Source organism: Macadamia integrifolia, chromosome 2, assembly GCF_013358625.1.
Source record: "Macadamia integrifolia cultivar HAES 741 chromosome 2, SCU_Mint_v3, whole genome shotgun sequence".
In the NCBI taxonomy this organism is placed as follows: Eukaryota; Viridiplantae; Streptophyta; class Magnoliopsida; order Proteales; family Proteaceae; genus Macadamia; species Macadamia integrifolia.
Window position 1 is genome coordinate 38122186 of NC_056558.1, and position 21955 is coordinate 38144140.

General features: G+C 35.1%; 1 protein-coding gene across 2 annotated transcripts; it reads right to left on the bottom strand.

Moving 5' to 3' along the window:
- Positions 1 to 2246: 2246 nt before the first annotated feature.
- LOC122057959 (transcription factor MYBS3-like) lies at positions 2247 to 7789 on the bottom strand. Of its 2 annotated transcripts, XM_042620343.1 has the most exons (4): positions 7353 to 7789; positions 4239 to 4447; positions 3444 to 3981; positions 2247 to 2572 (listed from the first exon to the last, which is right to left on the bottom strand). In XM_042620343.1, the coding sequence occupies exons 1-3, from the start codon at positions 7651 to 7653 to the stop codon at positions 3460 to 3462; spliced, it is 1032 nt and encodes a 343-aa protein (XP_042476277.1). In that variant the 5' UTR covers positions 7654 to 7789; the 3' UTR covers positions 2247 to 2572; positions 3444 to 3459. The 2 variants fall into 2 exon arrangements, with proteins under 2 accessions (XP_042476277.1, XP_042476268.1); XM_042620334.1 differs by lacking the exon at positions 2247 to 2572 and having other exon boundaries at positions 3215 to 3981.
- Positions 7790 to 21955: the final 14166 nt, after the last annotated feature.

Below are 21955 nucleotides of genomic sequence, written 5' to 3' on the forward strand. Positions count from 1 at the left end.
AAAAAAAGAGAAGCGGATGGTATAAGTTTTAAATAATAAAAAATTCAAACGATATGGTCAAAAAATAGAGAACGGTAAAAAATAAAAAACGGGCAATACAGGTTTTAAACGTGTACATTTCAAACAAATTAGAAAAAAAAAAAAACGATAGTATACTCATATAAATTGAGGAATTATTATATGAATACCTACATCTAATGTTCAAACAACTAAAATATCTAACATTAATGCATATATATCTCATATCTCATTATAAGTTCTAAGATATATGATTGAATATCATCCAAACACCAATTCTAAATTCTTACACCACATTATTTCAAATTCTTATTGAGCAATGTGACTTGGCTATGATGTTGTTCATTGTTGTTGACATAGTCAATACACTCTCCCCGTGATGTATGTTCAATTTGAGTTGGGAGTCATAAATTTAAAAACACTTTTCAACAAATGCATCATTCTGTAGCTCAATTTCGAGGTCCATGCATTGATATTGAGTTGAAGGTGATACCATGAGAAATATAGGTCATTGAGTTAGCTTCAAATTGGCAAGAGAATTAGGTCGATCTGAGTTTCGCAGTGAGAGATATGATCAATTAATTCGACAGTATGTTCAACAAGTTAAGTCTTATAAAACGCAAAGAAAAGGGAACGTGTTTAAACACGTTTTAAAATGAAAATGCTTGTCGGTTGCAATTTTTTCCCATATCTTTAGAAAACATATGACAAAACATGTTTCAAACGATAAAAAAAGAAAATACATTTAAAACGTGTTTTTGGTAACATTGGTCTTGACAAATGTAGCTACCTGTAAATATTAGAAGTTATAGATAATGAGTTGAATAATGCGGCTTCAATGCGGCTTCAAGGGTTTGAGCAAAAGCAGAGATGAAGCATATATATTAAGGGAACATTATCATGGACAGATATTACTGAATACCTTAAAATCAGGCCTTATTGAGTATAATGATAAGGGACTCAAATGGCTCATATAGTGGGCCCATCATTGACTGCTGATGCCCACTCAAGGAGTACGATTACATTACAATCAAGCAAATGTAAGAAAGGTTGTGCAACAAATGATGAATAGCTGGAACAACATATTCCTATGAAGAAATTTCGTTTCCTGCATGGAATTAAATAGTCGATACAAAGTGCCAAAATGAGAGGATGCAAAATAAATTTTATATTTATTTTTATTTTTATATCTAAAGGTTTTGTGCACCGCTGCGCATGATGCATAATCATGCACACAATTGTTGGATGGGGATGAGGGTCTGCAGTACAACTCTTTCAGTCCCATCCAACGACTATGTGAATGGTTGTGCACCCTTTCTCCCCTTTATTTATTGTTGGCAAAATTTATTTATTTTTTTCATTCATTTCAATGGTTAATAATATTATTTTTTTTTGGTTTATACCTAGACAAAAACTCTTATTTGAGTTTATAATTCTAGACTAAGACCCTACTTTATTTGGTTACAATAAAGATCCTATTTGAGTTTATAGGATCCATTTATCCACTTCAATGGAATATTCTGCGTCGTAAATTGATACCTATATTTTTGTCATTTTGGGAAAGAGTAATTTGTTCAGGGATGTGGTTTCTGCACCAGTGCAGTGGCTGATGGGAATACACCTGAAAGCATCAACAAAATGGATGGGATAATCAGTTCACCCACTCTGTATTTAAAGGCAGATGCTATTACACTCTCGGACTTAGTTATTATTTTTCTTTCTATTTTTAAGGGTGTCTTATAAAACATGAAAACTTAAAAAACTAGAAAAAAAGGGAGTAACTTGAGGAAGGTTTTTTTCTTAATAGGAAAAACTGAGGAAGGTTATATAAGAAGATAATAACATGGTAGACTAAAAAGTAAACAAACCCAAGTTTAGTAAATAGCAATAGAATAATTTTTTGCCACGTTGCTAAGATAAAACACATAATCTTTTAGATTGGCGATTTTTTAAGTCTGAACCATTCACACAGCAACCCTAGGGTGGTGCAATCTATTTTTTAACTTTTTTTTGTTTGCAAATACCTGCAAAAAGGGAGAATTTATTGAACATTTAAGGGAGAAAGGTGCATTACAAGATTTAGAATATTAGGGTGACATGCAATATAAGACTTCAAATTAAGGGTGGTACAAGATAATTTTTCTTATTTTTTTTTACAATAGCTTACAACCATTTTTAAATGAAAAAAATTTAGAACCACTGCCTTAAATCATGTATGGACTATGGCCTTCAACAAACTAAATCTACCACTATTGAATCTTTAGAAGTGGGGATCGATACAGATAAATGTTTGTACTAGACCCCCACCACTAACAGTCAAGTAAGATACACTTCTTTTTTTGTTTTTAGGAAGAAGGAAAGCGAGAATATATAAAAAGGGAAGGGATCTTCATGCCACTCGTATTATGGCATGGACTCGAACGCTGGCTTCTCCCGTATGATTCCCACCTCAACCACAATGACTGCTCATTTCTCTGGTTCTCCTTCACCGATAAGTTTGTCCATCCCATTTCTTGGAAGAACAGCAATGGTGAAGTTCCGTTCAATCTCTACCCTGGAAGCCCCCATTGATGACAAGTAGTCAAGTACAACCAATTTGCAATATTCCACTCTTTGGTTTTTGAAACCTCGTGTAACTCTTTTCTTTCTATAATAATTAAAAAGAGAAAAAAAAAAAAAAAACCTTCTAGAATAAACAATATGAGCTTACTTTGAAAAAATGGTGATGAGGTCCCTTGGACTTCTACTAAGAAGAAATTAATAAGTCTCTTAAAAGAGGGGGGAAAAAAAAATAGCAATTGAAGCCAACATGGTTTCAAAGTAAGATTTCGAAATTATTTTCAAAAAATTAGCGGTTAGTTTCACTTAAATGAACATTATCAATTTTATGGATTAGATTATGGTTTTTATTTTACTAACCTTATAAATTCAGGTGGAAAAAAAATAGTACTTATCTGGCTCCAAATTCCAATATCTAATTAGCTTTCTAAAAAATATTTTTATGATTTCTTTAAACAATTGGAGCCTACAATAAATTTCGAATTATAGATACATTCAGAAAAGTCTCACTGAAAGCACAACTGCTCTCATCTTCCTAATTCTTTTTCGTTTTATCTGGTTGCTCATGGTTGAATTCAGTAGCACACAACTAGAATATGAGTTCTGATAATCTCCCAAAGAGATTTACAGAGCCTTCCTTGTCTAAACTCATAGTTTGTAATACACTCCCTAAAGAAAAGGAAACAGAAAAAGGGCCTGCTACACATCACACACATACACATGTAATTTTGTTTTTCTTCTTTTTTTTTCCTCTACAAATAGATGTCTCCTATATGTCATGAAAAATGAATAACGAAATAAGAATTGGGAAAAACAAATAGATATGTAAAATCAATAAACAAGAACAAAGAAGGAAACTAACTAACCCTCTTTTTCACTGCCTTACACTGCATGGATTACACTAGTGTTCTGGCTCAATTCTGAGTCACTAACCGGTGGATTTGCATGAAACGCTGATTGTCTTGATGGAGTTCCCAGCCATTTCTGAGAGAGGGAAGAAGGTTCTAAACGTCCCTTGGCAGCCTCTCCTAGGCTTAGCTTAGACATGCCCACCAGTTGTTCTACATTGACTGGGTCCTTGGTATGGATGGGGGTTGGCTTTAAGACCTGATGTTGAGAAGTCTCACCTTGTTTCTCTTCTCCTTCTGGGGCCGGGCTTGGTGGCCAGAATGAAAAAGGGACAGGTAAATACGTCGGGTAAAAACCAGGAATCATTGGTGGGAAATTACTTGATGTAATAGTTTCTTCAGCTTCTGTGAGCGCATCATTGGAAGTCGCCTCCATAGGTTCATCTTGGTCGAGAAAGAGATTTAGAGGAGGTTTGGGGTTTACATTCTCTGTTTCACCAGCTTGAGAAGTTGGGCACAATAAATGCTCCTCTGTCCCTGTAGTCGAATCTATGGACTGCAAATACAGATAAAAACAACAAAGATAAAGATTAATAATGAGTCATTTCAGATATGTGCTAACTAAATCAGGTCATATAATACTACATGTAGATAACCTCAGCACCATTATTACTGGTTGAGGACATCAGTTCAGTTAGGAACAGGGATAGGTTAAAACTGTTATGTCCATCTACATGGAGATCTGGAGCTGTTGGTCATCTGCCAAGTAACAAATATTAAGCAACTAGAAGCATAGGGAGATGCTATACAAACCATATCTGGCACCATGTCAAATAGGCTGGACCGCCTTTTTCTCCGGGATGCATTACTCTGCCGAATGAAATACTTCTGGGCATGGCTGGCCACCTGAGTCGGAGTCCTTGACATGACAAAATTACGTGCAATCCCACGCCAATCACCTTTCCCCAGCTTCTGAAGACCCAGTAAAAAAAGTCGGTGCTCCTCTTCCGTCCATGGTGTGCCTGATAAAAGCAGCAGAAATCCAAACATCATCTTTATAAGGTGTTGAAACCTATCAAATATTCCTTGAGAAAATAACATTCCGTAAGTCCCTATTTTCAACAACTAACTCTTCTGTAATAAAGGTGTCATCCCGCCATAATGCTCCACAGAAGGGAAGGAAAGTGTAAGAATTTAAGGAATAAGTACTAAAATGAGCCCAAAGAAAAATGTAAAAGAAACGGCAGATTAGATACTGAGAAGCTTAAGAGTGAACAAAAAATATTTAGAATGACTAATATTATAGTTAAGAATAAATAACATGCACCGTATGAGGCTACAATTTGCATAGATTGAATATATTAAGTCATAACAATAGTATATGGGAGATATAGCAGTTGGATCCTCTTCTTTCTTATCTCAACCATCTCCAAGTATGCATAGCTTTTACTCTTTATCTTTAATGTTTGACATATAAGAAAATGACTAAATACTAGGGTCCACTCCACCTAACAAGGTACATAAGAAGTGCTTCTTTGCAGTTGAAAACACCCTCAGGCTCAGAGGAGCATTTTAAGGCATTTACAACCACAAGATAATAAAATTATGCTTGGCTTGAGCTTTGCAGAAGCACTTAAGTCTTCCTCAAATGTGATGCCAAGCAGTCAAAAGTATTCAACAAAAACATAAATAAAAACTGAAACAGACAAAGGAAAGCACTTAAGAATACAGATGCTTAGATGCTAGGATAACAAGAATTAACAGCAGTAGGTCAAAAAAAGGAAAGGAGTGGAACTGCTGTTTGGGGTGATTTTTTTTTTTTTTTTTTTTTGGGGGGTGGGGTGGGTGGGGGGTGGATATTAAGTCTAAAGAAAAAAAAGGCAAACCTTTCTGGCCTTTCTGCCTACATGAATCTAATTTCAGAAGCCGGAGAAATAATTAGAAGTCAAACGAGGACTGCAATAAGAGGGAGACCTATGAAAGAATTGTAGTTTGCCAGCTAGAGCTAGAAACTACTAGCAGGACATTTTTTGGCATGAATATATCAACCAACAAGGGAAAGGAGGTCCTGTTCCACTACCTATGCCCATCCACATTTTCCATCTATATCTGTCAAAAGCTAGTAAAATTTTGCATTAATGATGAAACCCCTCCCAACACAACCACAACACCCCCCCCCCCCCAAAAAAAAAAAAAAGAAGAAAGAAAACCTATGCAAAAATCTATACAAAAAAACATAGGACTCTTGATACCAATTAAACCTCTCCTCTCATACTCTCACCACCCCCCAAAAACCCAAAAAAAAAAAAAAAAAACCAAAAAGAAAGAGAAGATAAAATCATCCAATTGTCATGTAGATCATGAGTACTCTGTCCCACTACTCTGTCAAAGACTCTCCTTCGGAAAAAAGAAACTACACCATATCAGTTAGATAACAGAAGCACAATAACCTATATTATATGATAGACTGATTCAGGGTACTAGCTAAATAAATAGTAAGTGAGTCAATTACACAAGTACGCACTCTGAAACTTTAATCTCTGAAGTAAAATGCACAGATTGCTAAGGAAATTATAAAGGTGTCTCATTCATACCAAGTACCTCTATGGTCCCTTTCCACGTATACTATTTGGGTTCCAACTTCCAACATGTCCAATAAATTGTTAGAAGAGAAACATCAAAGATCCAAACACTCACAAGCAAAAAGCATTGATTAACCAAACTCACTTGAAAATTTCTCATTTCAATAAAAAACAAAATCCATTGTTCAAATATTCAGCTTGAGGGCCACTACAGCATTAGGTAACAAAGATCCTTCAACAAGTGTCAAATTTTCCGTCATCAAAGGAAAATTTTTCTCATGGCTATTCCCATGATATCAGAAAGGTGGACTGGAATTGAGTTTGAATAGCCTTACAAATCAAACATAGTTTCACAATATCACATTGTGATTGTGTAAACCCCTTCACAAAGGAAATTCTGAAAAAAAAAAAAAGGGATAAAAAGGATATACTTTTTGGGGATGTGAGAGGGATGGACAAAAAATATTTTTAAAAAAGGGGAAAAAGCAAAATAAAATCAAAAGTAACTGACAATTAAGCCATTATAACTTGGGTGAAAAACATAAAAAACAGAGGAAAGGATAATAAATGAAAAAATAAATAATGCCAATGGCAACAAATAACAATAAATATAATATGAACTGAAGCACAATTTAAAGAGATGATTTAAAATGGAGTGAAGAAAAAAGGGACAATAACAACATAGAAAAATATATTGAAAATTCAAAGTTCTATACATAAACCAAAATACAAAATCCCCAGATCATAAATTTGACAGAGCACATACAAACTTATTGAAGATAGTGAAACTGCAGAGGCACATGCAAGACAAATTTGATAACAAGTTCAGAATCGAAACAAAGCTAATAAACAGAGAACTAGCTCATTTAAGCAGCCACAGAAAAAAAAAAATACTAAAAGAATAATAAAAAAGAAGAGTATGATTTATCCTAAACATAAAAAGTCTAAAAAAGAAAATGACAAACACATGTTCATGAATATTAGACAAATAAGGACGGGGGAAGATTGAAAAGCATTTTTTTTTCTTTTTTCTTTTTTCCAAATCAAAATCAACTGCTACGTAATCAAAATGAGTTAGTAGATTCATCAAAACGATCTCCTAACAACTAGAAAGGAAAAGGCTAAGAAAAAAAAACTTATAAATACAACCAAATATAATTACCAGAATCAAATCTGAACCTTATCCAAGTAAAAGAAACTTCAAACCAGGACTCAATTGAGTATACATAGATTAAAAAAAAAAAAATTAAAAAAAGAAAGCGAATAGCCAATTAACAGTAATTAAAATAGAAAAGAATTCAGACCGCATATCAATTACCAAATTACGAAGTGGGAAGAAGATTACCCTTTTTCCTGTCCCCGCGGCAATTGGAAGAACAAGAAGTATGAGCAGGATCGTCAGAGACATAACCTTCAGCAACAACGGTGGGATCACGGAAGTGATCAGAAGAAGGGGAACCAGGATTGGGAGACGCAGAAGCAGAGGCGGACGAAGAATAGTGAGCAGAGGCGAGGTTTCCCATACTCGCACTCTTCTTTATCGATCCATCCGTGAGTCGAACACCGAACAACTTCACCCCTCCTCTCGTCGGACAGGTCCGCGAGTTATGCCCGTTATGGCTGCAATGAGAGCATCGCCGAGTCATACTGAATAGTGAATCGATTCCTCAGAGGAAGAAGAAGAAGTTGCAGAGAGAGAGGAAGATGGTAGTCTCTCTTTCTCTCTCTAGAGTCTAGAGAGAGGTTAGAGAAGTTCCGAGTTCGTCACTTTGGTTGCATGAATTCTTGATTTGGGCTCAATTTATCCTTGGGAAGAAACTTGTAATTAAGGCTTGGGTTTTTGATTAATTACGGAATTTGGTCAAAATGTCAATGACTCAAATGAAGGTAGGAGTAGGAAATGAATGTTACGTAGATTCCAATCCAACAGCATAGGGAGTATTAATGGTTCGGTTTATTTCTGACCGTCAGATGAAAGCAATAGTTAGGTGGGTCGTCGTTAGATCTGCTTCCAAGCGAACAAAGATATTTTGGGTCAGACTGTAAAGGTAGGGCGCGATGTACAGTAATAAATTTGGAAAGCAAGTAAGTTAGAAACCCTAATAAGAACAAAGGGTTATGATAGAATGTAGTCCACCAATTCTAATGAGGCACGAGGCGGTGGAGGAAATGGGGAAATGCTTTCCTGGTGGGTCCCAAGCGTTAGAAAAAGAAAAAGATTACGACATTCAGACCCTACACGTGTGAATGTTCTATTGGTTTATATGTCTACGCACACTTGCCTTATAGCTATCCATAGTTTTATCCTCTGGTGTGTTTTTTGTGTCGTCTTCTTCTTTCCTATGTGACCCCCAATCAATCCCATAGGCCCATATCCGTTTCCTTTGAATCGAAGTCTTTGCTTTATAAATAACGTGAAAAACCTTCTTTAAAAATGATTGCGTGTCACATCTGATTGAATCCTCTGGCCCTAAGGACTCCCACAGTCCCACCCACCACTAAGCCCAACATTAGGGTTTTTAATTCTATTAACACCTGTCGGTAATCTTTGTGGTTGGTGATTTGAAAAATCGTGTGGAAGAGTCAATGAAAACGCACAAGAAAGTATTCATAAAAATGTTATATATTTCTATTTTATGGTGGATAGGTTGGTCTTTTCATCCTCTTATGTATTTTGACGCAATGACCACACTCCTTCCACATAAACCTTTTCCCAATAAAGAAATAGGGGATAGTTTCCCACGAGAATGGATGAATCCGATAGAGGTGCATTTGAATTCGGATATTGATACCCTTAAATAAATGTAGATGCGAATTGAATATGTATTTATTTTATTTTTTATAAAAAAACAAAAGGAATTTTCTGAAATATAAAAGCATGATTTACGTCTACTACAGTAAAAGTTTTAGAGCCCATTTGATTTTTTATGGCAGTATAGCATTGGCGAAACAGGAGGTTGATTGAGGTATGGACGGCTGGGTAATTATCACCTAGAGTTTAAATTTTTTTGAAAATATGCCGCGAAAGGCAGTAATTGAATGATAATCCTATGCACATGGGACATTTAAGGAGAGCCGTAAAAAAAACGATCCAATAGTATTCTTATCCTAGAAACCTAGATGCGAGACCCATTACCCACTAGCCGTTAGCAACTGTTAAAACTATAATCCATCCACACTTTTGGCCAAATGATGGTACAAAAAGGTGTTTGATTTTTATGTTTCTAGAAATATTTTCAACAATGTGATTGGGGGTGCTCGCAGGTTCAAGGCACGAATGAAGACATGACTTTGTAGGTATGCAGCTCACGAGTGAATGCACGGTGTTAGAGTTGCATGTATGCTTTGTGGAGATGAGCTTAAAAAAGATGAAGGCAGTTCAGAACTATGAGATTCACATAATCGAATTGAAGTTGCTGCTTCTAGGTAGTAAGAAGTTTCAACAATGGGTTGATGTTGGGGTAGGTCCAGTGAACTATCAGGTTTTCATGATTTTTGTATCTCTCACTTGTTTCTAGAAATAGAAAAATAAGTTTGACTTGTTTCTCAATTCCTGTTTCCAGACACATAAATAGGCATAAGTTTTTAATTCTATTTTGAAAAAAATGTGAAACAAAATAGAAAAATCAAATGGGTTTTTTGGTGTGTTTCCGTTTCTGAGTATAGAAAAATAGAAAAATGAAAAAACATGTTTTTAAAAACAAAATCAAACAGGTCCTTAATCCTAATAATTATAGAAGTGATTTCGCGAGCTATAGAAACAAGCAAAGGGTCTTTACGAATCTAGATTTTTGACTATCAATAGATTATGTTTTGAATAATTTGAATACTTTATATAAAGGCAAAAAAAATTTGAATAATCCAAAATGGATACCCTTAAATAGATGCTGACGCAAATCGAATATGAATTTTTAACTATATGCTTACATTCCCTTAGAAGACCTCTATCGTCAAAGTAAGGGGTTTTTGAAAGAGAGAGTAGATAGGGCCTATCTTATCGTGTCTTAAAAAAACAAAAAAAAAAAAAAAAAAAAAAAAAAAACAATATACATTATACGCATATAAATTGTGGGACCAAGTAATGTTTTATCAATTAAATATTAATTTTGTCGTGTGGGTTTTTAATTTATATAATTAAATTTTTTAAAAGCTATAAAAGATGACGTTTAAATGCTTTTTAACAAAATTTAATGTTTGACTTGGGATATAAACAGTGGGTGTCAATGGATTTGTATCAACGACTCCATATGCGGAGGATAATGGAATTGACACGGAAATCACATTTATAGGAATGTATCAATATCCACTTCCCCTCATTTGTTCGATATCTATAAAGGTACAGATATGGCCCACAATTTAATGCTCCACTTAGAGGGAATAAGAAAAATGGTCTAGTGTCAATAGATTATCGTCTAACAGTGTAGCTCATACCTTAACGCAGAAGGTCTTGCATATAATATAGCCTGACCTAATTCTATTTTTTTGCCTCAAAATTTTTTTAAGTCGAAAGTATTGAGACCTGCATGTGCATGTATGATTGATCAATAAATTTTCCTCTTACTAAATATAGTTGTCCTCAAAAAAGTACCATTAAGTTAAAAAAAAAAAAAGGTTTGAAAATTGACTTTCATCTTTATCCATGGATATGTTACCATGATTTAAAAAATTAACAAGATGATCTTTACCAAGAAAAAATTAACATGATGATGAAGCTCATCATCTGTGGACTTACATCCAGACACAGAGGGTGGCAGAATGATGCTTCCACCCCTGTGGAACCCAAAAAGCCCACCCCTTGTGTTATGCTTATTCGCATTCCCTCATTGACCCCTCAATTTAAACTGTTTTCATTGGTAAATACAATTAGGATGATCAAGTATCGAAGTTATTTCTTGTCAGATTAAGTTTTCCTTCACTATTGATGATTTGATCCTATGAATAGACTATAGTCGAAGACATTCTCTTTGCATCGTGGATGAGGAAAACTGGATTGCATTTCTCCCCGAATCTATTATAGGAAAAAGAATGCTGATAGGTTACATAGTATATGCTAGCGCCTTCCTGTGCCTATTTGTTTATTCCTTCTTATGAAATGATATATCTCCACCCGTTATTCTAGAAAGAAAAAGATAGATATAAAAAGAGGTAGCGTATGCTACACAATACGATAGAAACTCAATCACATCTATTATATACTCTGAACTAGTAATCCTGATTTGATATACTTAATTATATTGACATATGCCCACTTATGATTATGCTAATGGGATAAACGTTTGGAGATTTAATCAAATAGTCTAATGGTATGTCCATATCTGCTTAGCAGAAAATAGATGTCAACATAACTATTTTGAGAGAGAGAGAGAGAGAGAGACGTGTTAGACCACAATATGGAAAGTCTACCAATCATGACCCGATTTTCATGTCCAAATCAAATGAATTGGCATATCTTTGGTCCGAGACTCAGACTGTATGAAAAGAATATGCCACATGGGGATACGGAGCCGCTTTTGTACGTTGGAATTTGGATTATAGTGAAAGTCTAAAAGGAAGACTTTTACTTTCTCCTGTCGGCCCGCGCTCGTGCAGGGCCACGCAAGCGACTGACCAGGTATCTCTTAATCCAAACGAAAATTGCCTCATCGCATAGCCCTCTACACCCACAAACAATGTATAGGAAACTATCATTTCGCTTATTACAAAGTAAAAAAATCTATTCATGTTGATACATGATGTTTGAGATCTTAAATATAATCGCAAGCGTACGGATCAATGTAGTTATGGGTCGAACTCAATGAGAGCAGTCACTTTATTTTTTTTTTCTTTTAATAATGCGAAAGTGAACCTATTAATGGTTGTGATCTAATTCTAACTACTGTCCTAAACATATGTATCTAAAATAACGTTCTAACAATTCGTCATCTAAGAATTTAAAGACATAAGCCACACAATTAAAATTAAATAAATAAATAAGTGAAAATAAACAACCCACGTAATTTAAAAAAAAAATAAAGGAAAAAAATGTTGAAATAAAAATAAAGTAAAAGAAAGGGGAGAAAGCTAGAGAGAGACTCACAAGTAGATTTCTCTACTTAACCCGAGGGATGCATTATAATATGAGTTTCCCTACTTGACCAGAGAGTCACTCTTACAAGGGTTTCTCTATTTGGCTTTAGAGAAAAGGAGACAATTAAAATAAAAACAATAAATTGATGGTTCTATGGCTATGAGGGGCAAAACCAACACATACACTAGCCATAAACCTTGGGGGAAATGGATAGCAATAATGTAACGACTGAAATTAAAATCCTAAATTAAGAAAGAAGTGGTAGTCAAAAGAGGGAATGAGAGGGGGGAGATAAGACTACTGAGGGGGCTTATTTATTTGAACTTCAATGCTTGAATTGAAAGCTTGGATGATTTGAGATACCACCAGTACTAAAAACCAGATCTGAAATAAACTAAATCTGAAATTTCTAGTACTAGAAAAAACAAATCTTTAAAAAAAAAAGACTCAAAAAAAAAAAAAGATGCTCCACGGCTCGTGATCTTGTCACCTATATCTAAGCCTAGAACTATAACTTTAAAAATTACAACTCAATTGCATAGATCATAAACATAAAAGGCTGAATAAGAATAAAAGAGTACTTGCATTAATTGACATAAAAAACTATTACAAAAGTGATTAAAACAAAAATAAAGAAGAACTAAAACTAGAGAGAATGAGAGAGGGAGAGAAAGAAGAAAATTAAGCATAAACTAGAAAGTAAACTAAGGAGAATAATAAATATGAGGGGGGAGGAAAGGCTTTTATAGGGTTTTTTTCTTACCTCCTTCATTCTACAAACCTTCTTTAAGAAAAAAAAAATAAAAAAAAATAAAATCTTAGTAAAAATCCTCATTCTCTAAGATATTGTGTGAGGAAAGAGAGAATCCGTTTCCAAAATTAACAAATTCTATTCTTTTCTTGCAATATTAACCAATATCTTGCAATCTTGATTAAATCAGAAAGGAATCTCTGCATAGCATCTTCAAAATCTTGTGAGGTGGCAAGGAGAGAGAATAATCTTCAGGATTTTGTAGGAGAGAGAATGTGGTTCCAATGAGTGGGTCCCACCTTTGGATTGGTTATTGATTCACTTTAAACACTTTCTCTTGTAGACTTGGAAACTGAAAGAAAAAAGAAAAAATAAAAGTAGTACTATCCAAAGTGGGGTAAAATGTACACTTATATCCCTAAAATTTCACACATTATTGTACTCATCACATGGTTCTAAGTAATGGTATTATATTAGTTGTATCGGCCTTATCACATTGATATTGATTGAGATTACTGTCGATATCAATACTTGACTAATCTAGATCGACAATCTGTATAATTTCGGGGGTAAAATTATAAAGATTAAAAAAAAAAAAAAAAAGTAAGGACAAAAGTAGCTGATACACACTGATCCGATCTAAATCAGTATTGGATTGATATCGATAGATATTGATATTGATAACTAAATCTATGTATTGATGTATTTATGCGTTTTTTCATTGGCCCTCGCATTGGTGCTCTCTCTTTCTCCTGAGAATTTACACATGTACCTCCATTTTTATGGAGAAGAGCAATACTAAAATAGACACAATAAGCTCTGATCGGATAGAAAACTAATTTTTTTTCCTTTATATTATGGGCAAATGTTTTTTATCCATGAGAGACCCCTATCATCACACATATGGACGTGAACCCATATAAAGGCATGGTGATCATTGTACACTCTTGTGGCTATGATGCAGTTTGTCTTCTATATTATTGTTGAGCACATGAAGCAAAAGTCTAATGGATAAGCCAGAAATTATGTAAAAAAAGGTCAAAGGATTCATGAACTTTATCATACCTCCACAAGACAAGGCTGTGTTGTGAAGCTTCCTTGGTTTTGTTGCTTTAAATTAATAGCAAACTACTAGCTAATTATAGAGGACTTTAAGTTAAGACAAAATATATTATCTTAAGAGAAGAGTATATTTCGTCCAGGAATCTTTGAGGATCTTTATGATATCTATAATAACCTAAAAATCCCATTTAATTTGTTAAGATAAAATATGTTATCTTTAGAGAGAATATTTCTTCCAGGAATCTCTGAGGGGTCTTTATCATGTCTCATTTGTCATATTTATAAAAGAAAAGATAGAGCAGAGCAGCACATTGTTTTTTTTTTTTTGAGGGTGGGGGTGGGGGGTGGGGAAGGGGATGACTAGTTTTGTAAATAAAGATAAGAAGATATTCTTCAAGTATTTGACATCTTATCCAAATCTTTTCCCACTACTCTCTCTCTCTCTCTCTCTCTCTCTCTCTCTAAGTTGGAGGAGTCAAAACAAAAGGCATCTAAGCAGCCCTTGTGATCCTCAGATCCCATTCAGATGGGCTTCTTGACTTGGAAACTGGCAGCTTTCATGTGGAAAAAAATACTCAATAAACACAAATGATATCCCTCTTTGTCCTTTTATCTTACACTTGCCTCAGTGTCCAAGCACTAAGGCAAAGACAATTTCTACCAGAAAAAAAAAAAGAAAGGGAAAGACTATTCAACTACTTTCTCAATTCTTTAGTAATTCAGTTGGACCAACTTTGATCCTTTTGGCTATTCCTTTATTTTTTTTTTAAACATCACTCCTTCAATTTCTGGGGAGATGATCTTTGATAGTGGCTAACTGGCTATTCTTTTATTGTGCAACTCAAATAAATGTTCATACCATAAGGAATGAGCAAATAATGAGACGATGATATACTTTATAAATGTTAAAGTTGATGCAAATATAATTATAGGTTTGAGATCCACTGTAGCGCATATCAACGTGTAGTGTATCATACAATGATCCTGAACACTCAGACAAGCAGCCCATGGTGTCAGAGTGCAACTCAAAGTACATGTCGATGTGCGTTATAGAGGATCACAATCCTATACTTGCATGCACTTGAAATAAATTGGAAGCAATGATTTCAAGACAATTTTATAGAGAGATTACCAATGTCTAAAATCCTGAAAGAAAATGATGGGTTGAAGTCTAAAACAATGAATAATTGAGGGTGATAGTTAATAATGAACCTAGAGACCAATCATAACGTCACATAATCATCGGTGAAATCAATGAAGGAAAACTTAATATTTTTCATGAGGGATTTAAAGAATATTAATTTGTGAGAGAAAGGAAGGCATCAACCTCACTAGCCAACAGGTTAATGAACCATTTCTTACTTGGTATAATGCTTTCACCACATGGATCAGATTACCACCACGGAATTTGATTCAAATATGATTCCATGACATGATTGTGATGCTATGCAATACATGTAGTATGGTGATTCTTAATAATAATAATAATAATCGTTGTTTTGGGTTGGACCCTCCAACATGGTATCAGAGTCAAGTTTGTTTTGTCGTCCTCCTTAATATGTATATCCATGTGTATGCCAAAGCTACATATAAGGGGGATGTTGAAATGTTGAGAGGTTATAAAGGTATAATTCTACATTGGTTATTTGAGATCTTGGATATATCTCAATGTACCATTATGCCATCTCCACCTAATATCTTAAGGTTTTGAAATAGACCATCCAACAACTTAAAAATAGTAAACACAACATTTCTTATAGAACGGTGAAGAAAAAACCTCTTCGTCCACCAAAAACTTAATGAGGTTCAAATAGTTAAAAAAAAAAAAAAAAAATTTTCATATGGGAACCACAGTGCGAAGCCCAATTGAGGCCAAAGCCCAAGTTAAGATTGTCAAGCTGGCCTTTCAAGTCAATCCTAGATTTGAGCCCAGCGCAGACATCTTGAACATTTGATTAGACGTGGGCCTTGAGGCCCTTGATGGAACTATTAGAGCCATGGAACCCAAAAAATATCCTTGCCAGTTTGCTCTTTAACTGGTGAGCTATGATTGTAAGACATTGATTACAAATTTGGTTCAGGTTTAAATTCATAGGGCCCCCTATGATGGAAGGCCAAGGTTTGTATATTTTTGAGACAGACTCAGGCGGACTTCCTAATGAAATAGAAAATAGAGTAATTTAACTGCCTCTTATGATAAAAGAAGTTGAAAACACTAGGGCTGTGTTTGGTATGTATTCTTGGAATGCATTATAGACCAAGAACACATTCTGAACTGTTAAAAACATTGATTGGTAAGCATTCCATTCCCAAAATTCTAGAACACAGTCAAGAATGCAGCCCATTTTGGAATGAGATATTTTCCCATTCTCCATTCTGCATTCTCCATTCTCCATTGTCCAACTCTTGGCATAGCCCGATGAAAATAGCTCCACCACTAATCTTATGAAAGGCACCTTCTCTCCCAAGGAACAACGTCCCATTCTTATAAATCCCCCTAAACTACTTTTCTTTCTCTCTCTAAAAACTGCTTCTCTCACCCCAAATCTCTCTTTTTCTCCTTCTTAAGATCTCCTCTCGAAGCCAAAATCCTAAAATTTCCTGTTTTTCTCGCGATCTTTACAGTTTGATGTAAGCAATTCTATCCAAGGAACCATTCAAAATTTATATTTTTATTTATGAGTTATTGATGTAATATTGTCTGGGATTTTCACCGAAAAGATTCTGCCCATGAGGTGTAAATAAAATGCCTAAGCATTCTCACATAAATAATGCATTTTAAACAAACATTTTATCCAAACAATGTTCTCATTCTCAGTTAAGAACACATTCTGTATTTTTAGAATGGAAATGCACATTCTCATAATGAGAATGCATACCAAACACAACCTAGAATTGGACTGAAAACCCGATCGGCCAGAATCCGTATCGGTCCCAACCGATTTCACCTTGAATCGATCGAGTTGACCGATCCTGATGCAGTATATATGATTGGACCGTTATGATCCAAGGCAAAAGACCCAAACAGAGGTAAATCGACCCAAACCAAACTTAATTTTGGTCTAATAAGGGTTGATAGGGTTATTAGAAGATACATTTGTTGCTGCCCATCTGTAGTAGGGAGATATATGTAAAAGGAAGCATGTGGTGATGGAGGCTATAAGCAGATTGGAACGGTGATATGGGTGGGATTCAGATTCAGATCTCTTTCCCATCTGTGAATATGCAGGATTAATTGATGAGGATTAGGTTGATCCTTATTCATTGCTAGCAATGCATATGAAATAGGCTGTGCTAACCCTAATACAAAGGATTATGGACTTGCGATTTTACATGTGTCTATGGTATTTGAAATAGACTCTGATGGCACTAATGCAAAGGATTATAAGGGAGGGATCTATACCCTACTCATTTGTGTTGGCATTATCTCTCACACCAAGCCAATGAGTGCATGCGGGAGTGTCTTACGATTCATATACACAGGGGTCTACATGGTTAGGGAGGAGAGAGAGTGAGAATGTGTACATCAGTTTTTCCAAAATTTAATAATCAAATTTGGAATCACTTGAAGATGAGCTTCTAGCTCAATGGTAGGTAGTTAGACAGTTGGGTCTAGCATAAGTTCAGGGAAGGTCGATAGTTTGACCTTCCTAACCCCCACCCTTCTTAATATAATATAGTAGTAGTATAATAGCTAGTAATAAGTGTTGCCAATGAGTCTCTTTGCTGGTCCTTCGTGGGTCTTTATTTGACCTGAATGTGAGTGTTGCACACGAAAAAAAAAAAAAAACTTTGAAGTAGTTACAACATTGTATGCGACTGTGAGTTGAAGATTACAAAAATTTTGGAATTAATATTTGATTTTTTTAATGAATAATCAAGATCAATTACAACATAAAAAAGATGATCACATGTACTCAATAGTCCACCTATTCTTTCTAGCCTATAATACAAAAGGTATATTATATTTAGTATTTGATTTGCCTTTCTAGATTATATTTAGTATTTGATTAGCCTTTCTTTTATTTCCCTTGCAATCGGTTTGGACCACTTCTTTAACAACAGACACAGAAAATCGAAGTCATTTAATTACTATTAATCCGTAAAAATTTCCGCAATAACAATTAGATTGTGAGAGAAAAATATTTATTTATTTGGATAGAAATACTAAATCTAATAGGGATGAGAGAGATGACGATCAAGAGGCTCAAACCAAAACCTCTTCGTAGGATGGGCTTTATAATTACATCATACTCGTCCAACTGCATTACGCCACATGTTAAATTTATAAGTGCATGGCACTTTATATGAGGGGTTTTTCCAATGATCTATATTATTTTATTTTAGGTAGAAAACAAATTTATTCACATGCATATGTGACAACACATAGTAAATAAAGTAGAAGACCCCATCAATTATTGGGTGGTATTAGGTCAAACTGTCGTACATGTCTTTGTTTTCTTATTCTTCTAGCCACTTATATTATTGATATGATCTGAGAACATTTTCTTAATAAAAATTTATTTTCAAGACATTATAAAAACATGTGGAAAAGTGAATTTAAAACATAATTAGGTGATGTTGCATGTCAATCTAGAATCTAACCTAGCTTGCTTGGGAACTCCACTTCCTTATTTATTTATTTACTTACTTGGTGTGGGTATCATAAATTCTTATTAATGTTTAATTTTTTTTAATTTATTCAAGAATTTTTTTATTTTAAATGAAAGGTTTCGTTGCTAGGCTGCATGGACCTGAAATAATGAGGGAATCAATGGAAATATGCTTACAAACATCGAAGGGGAATGATAGGGTTATCATTTCACCACCTTATGTGCTATGTCAAGCACACCACCTGGCATGGATATGTGGACAAAGAACCACTATCTTGTCGGTATTAACTCACCTATAATGATATGCCATGTGTCATGGGACTCTCATGAGCACATATTAGAGCATGACATTAACGTCAGGCAATTAACATATTATTCTCCACACAACGATCAAGGAGAACCTTCTAGATTACACAAACCTGTAAGAGTGGGGCTCACAACAAGATGGAACATTTTTTTCATAGAAAACAAGAAGGAACATGGAAGGCACAATCCCAGTCTCAGCCTCTTCGCTTTTAAATTGCACAATGGACTCCATGTAAAGGCATCCGATCTCTACCCTTTCTTCTCCACTGTGATGACTCAAGAATACGGTAAGTACCAGATCCGCCTGGGAGATCGGTGAGGTGTCCTTATCAAGAATACGACAAGTATCAGGGGATTTGAGAGATCGGTGAGGATTTATAAACTTTAATCCCACATCGTCTAGGAAGAGATTATTGAGCTAGTTAATAACCTCTAATCTCCTAAAGACTCATGAACCAAAGAAGACAATATTATGCAATTAATTTGCTTTTCTCTTTCCAAGTCACCGGCCAAGTTAGAAGGACATGATCCACCCGCAACACCCTCTTAATTTCCAGTTTTGTTAAAAAAAAAAAAAAACACCCTCTTAAGAACACCATCACTAGCGTCGCAATCATCCTGCTCCTCACTGGTGACTTGTGAGAGAGGGAAAAAGAAGACAAGAATGGTGTCGTGTATAAGGGCCCCACCTGTTTTTTTTTTACTCACCAGTCTTCTCTCGAGTGGCCGGCCAGGAGCCGTGCCGCCGCTGATTGATTATAATTTACTTATCGGTCAGTCTTCTATTACTGCATACGTTTTCATTTACAATTAATAGGTATTGAGTGTATATTACGTTCTCTACGTCTAAACTTATATTAATATCAAAGATTAGTAATTTATAATTATAAAAGTATAAATGTTTGTAATATATATGGGTTTGAATTTTTTTTAATTAAAACCATAAGATTGAATTCTATAATTAAATCCACTCGCCTTCCTCTCCAAGTTTGAATCATTCACTCTAAGCAAGCGGAATCTAACAATCTCTACAGGCCATATCATCTCAAACAATTAGAATTTCCAGAACCCTCCTGAAAAAATAGAGAGAGAAAAAGAAGAAATGAGTAACAATCTCTACAGGCTATATATATTCCCATTATTGACATATAAGCCCCTATTGATCAGATCTACTTCTCACTCTCTCGTTGATGAGGTTCTCCATTCTCAATTCATAGGAAATCTAAGGAACCAATGGGGTTGGTAGCCTAGTGGTGAAAATGACCTCAACCCATTACCGCTCGAATTGGCTAGTTTGGTGTGCCCACTATCGCCCATTGATCCTGCGGAAGCATTGCTTACTGTACGGGACTTGTCCTGGGGGCTATGATCACTACCATGGAGCACCCTTTTTTTCGTTACCAAAAAAAAAAAAAAAAAAAAAAATCTAAGGCAATATGTCTTACAGAATGTCATCTCAAAAGACCCATTTGATAAGAGGAGGTGTTCACAGGTATATAAGAAAAAAGAATTTTCCATTAAGAATTGATGTGGGATTAATACGACTAACATATATATTTATCAAACTTGGATTGATTAAGCTAAGTGGATGACCAAACCGTTCATCAAACCAAATGGTCCAACTAGGAATATGGAGAAAATAATGCTGCCAGGCTAGCACTTTCCAGCATGATTCTAAGTATCGATATTAGATTAATTATATTGATCGTATTATATTAATACCAATTGAGACTGATATCAATACCTGATCATTAAAAAGTCTATTTTTTTTTTCTCCTGAAAAATAAGGGTAAAATAGAGATGCAAGGTGACCATTGGTTGAGGCGATAAAAGCCATTTACTATTATTTTTAGTTTTGATAAGGAGAAACAGAAACCATTTATTGTCGCTCAATAGAGATGCAAGGTGACCTACGCATGTCCAAATTGACAAGATGAACATGCACCATGCATAGATCCAACAGAGGCTGCCGCCGCCTATTTTTGATTTAGTCGAGTCGACAATTCTATCGTTTTTTCAGACAAAGTCGAACATTCCAATATCATCATCCTCCAAAAGATAAAGATATATGACTAGGCTTATTAATTTTGCGTCAATTAGAAGGAATGAATCTATGCCCCTTGTTTTAACGGAGGTCCATTTTTTTTTCCCCTTTAACAACAGTTTGACCTGATTAATCCCACGGGTTCACATAACCATATGATTCAGATCATACTAGGTTGAATAAGAATCATTCAACTTTTACTGAAAGTAGTTATGAACATTAAATACCCCACATGAGTGACATGACTTAATTAAATTCAGAACTACACGTTTCCTAAGATGAAGGTTCCTTGCGCCAACTCGCCTACTCCATTGGGGTTAACCCCTTGATTTAATTTAATTTTCATATTATTATTAATTAATAAAGATCACCTAGTACTTCATGATTCATGTTGCTTAATGTTCCAGAAACCATGAATAACGCTAACTCCATGATCATCATCACCATGTCACCCATTAAAGAAGCCTCTTCTTTGCGGTTTCTTGAAGCATCGAAATGAAGAAATGAGTTGCACAGATCATTTCACCCTCTGCATGTGTTAGCTACGTATATATATATATATATATATATATATATATATATATATATATTAGCCTCAGAAACAAAAAAACCAAACATCATTACCTATGACCTCATTCAATTCACTCAAGAAGATCTTATATTATCTCAATTCTCCTGTCCCTATAAAACCTTACCCAACACCTCAAACTTCATTCTCTCTCTAGATTGCTCTCTCTCTCTCTCTCTCTCTCCATGGCTGACAATAATGTAACAATGCGTAACATATTATCAAGTATCAATCTAGAGGACTTCGATCTAGATCAACTTATGTCAAAAATGGAGGACCCAGGTGGGATTTCAGACCCAGAACCTTTGATCTCTGGAATGCCGACGGTTTGTCCTAGAGGTTATAAGTGTGTTGTGTGCATGGAAGGATTTGATGAAGAGGCGCAATCAGAAGGATCAGATAACAGCGGCAAACAAATGCCGTGCGGCCATGTCTATCACGCAGCTTGTATCTGCAACTGGGTTTCCCTCTGCAACTCTTGCCCATTGTGCCGCTGCCCCATCTCACCTGTGGCTGAAGCTTGACCTGATCATGGAG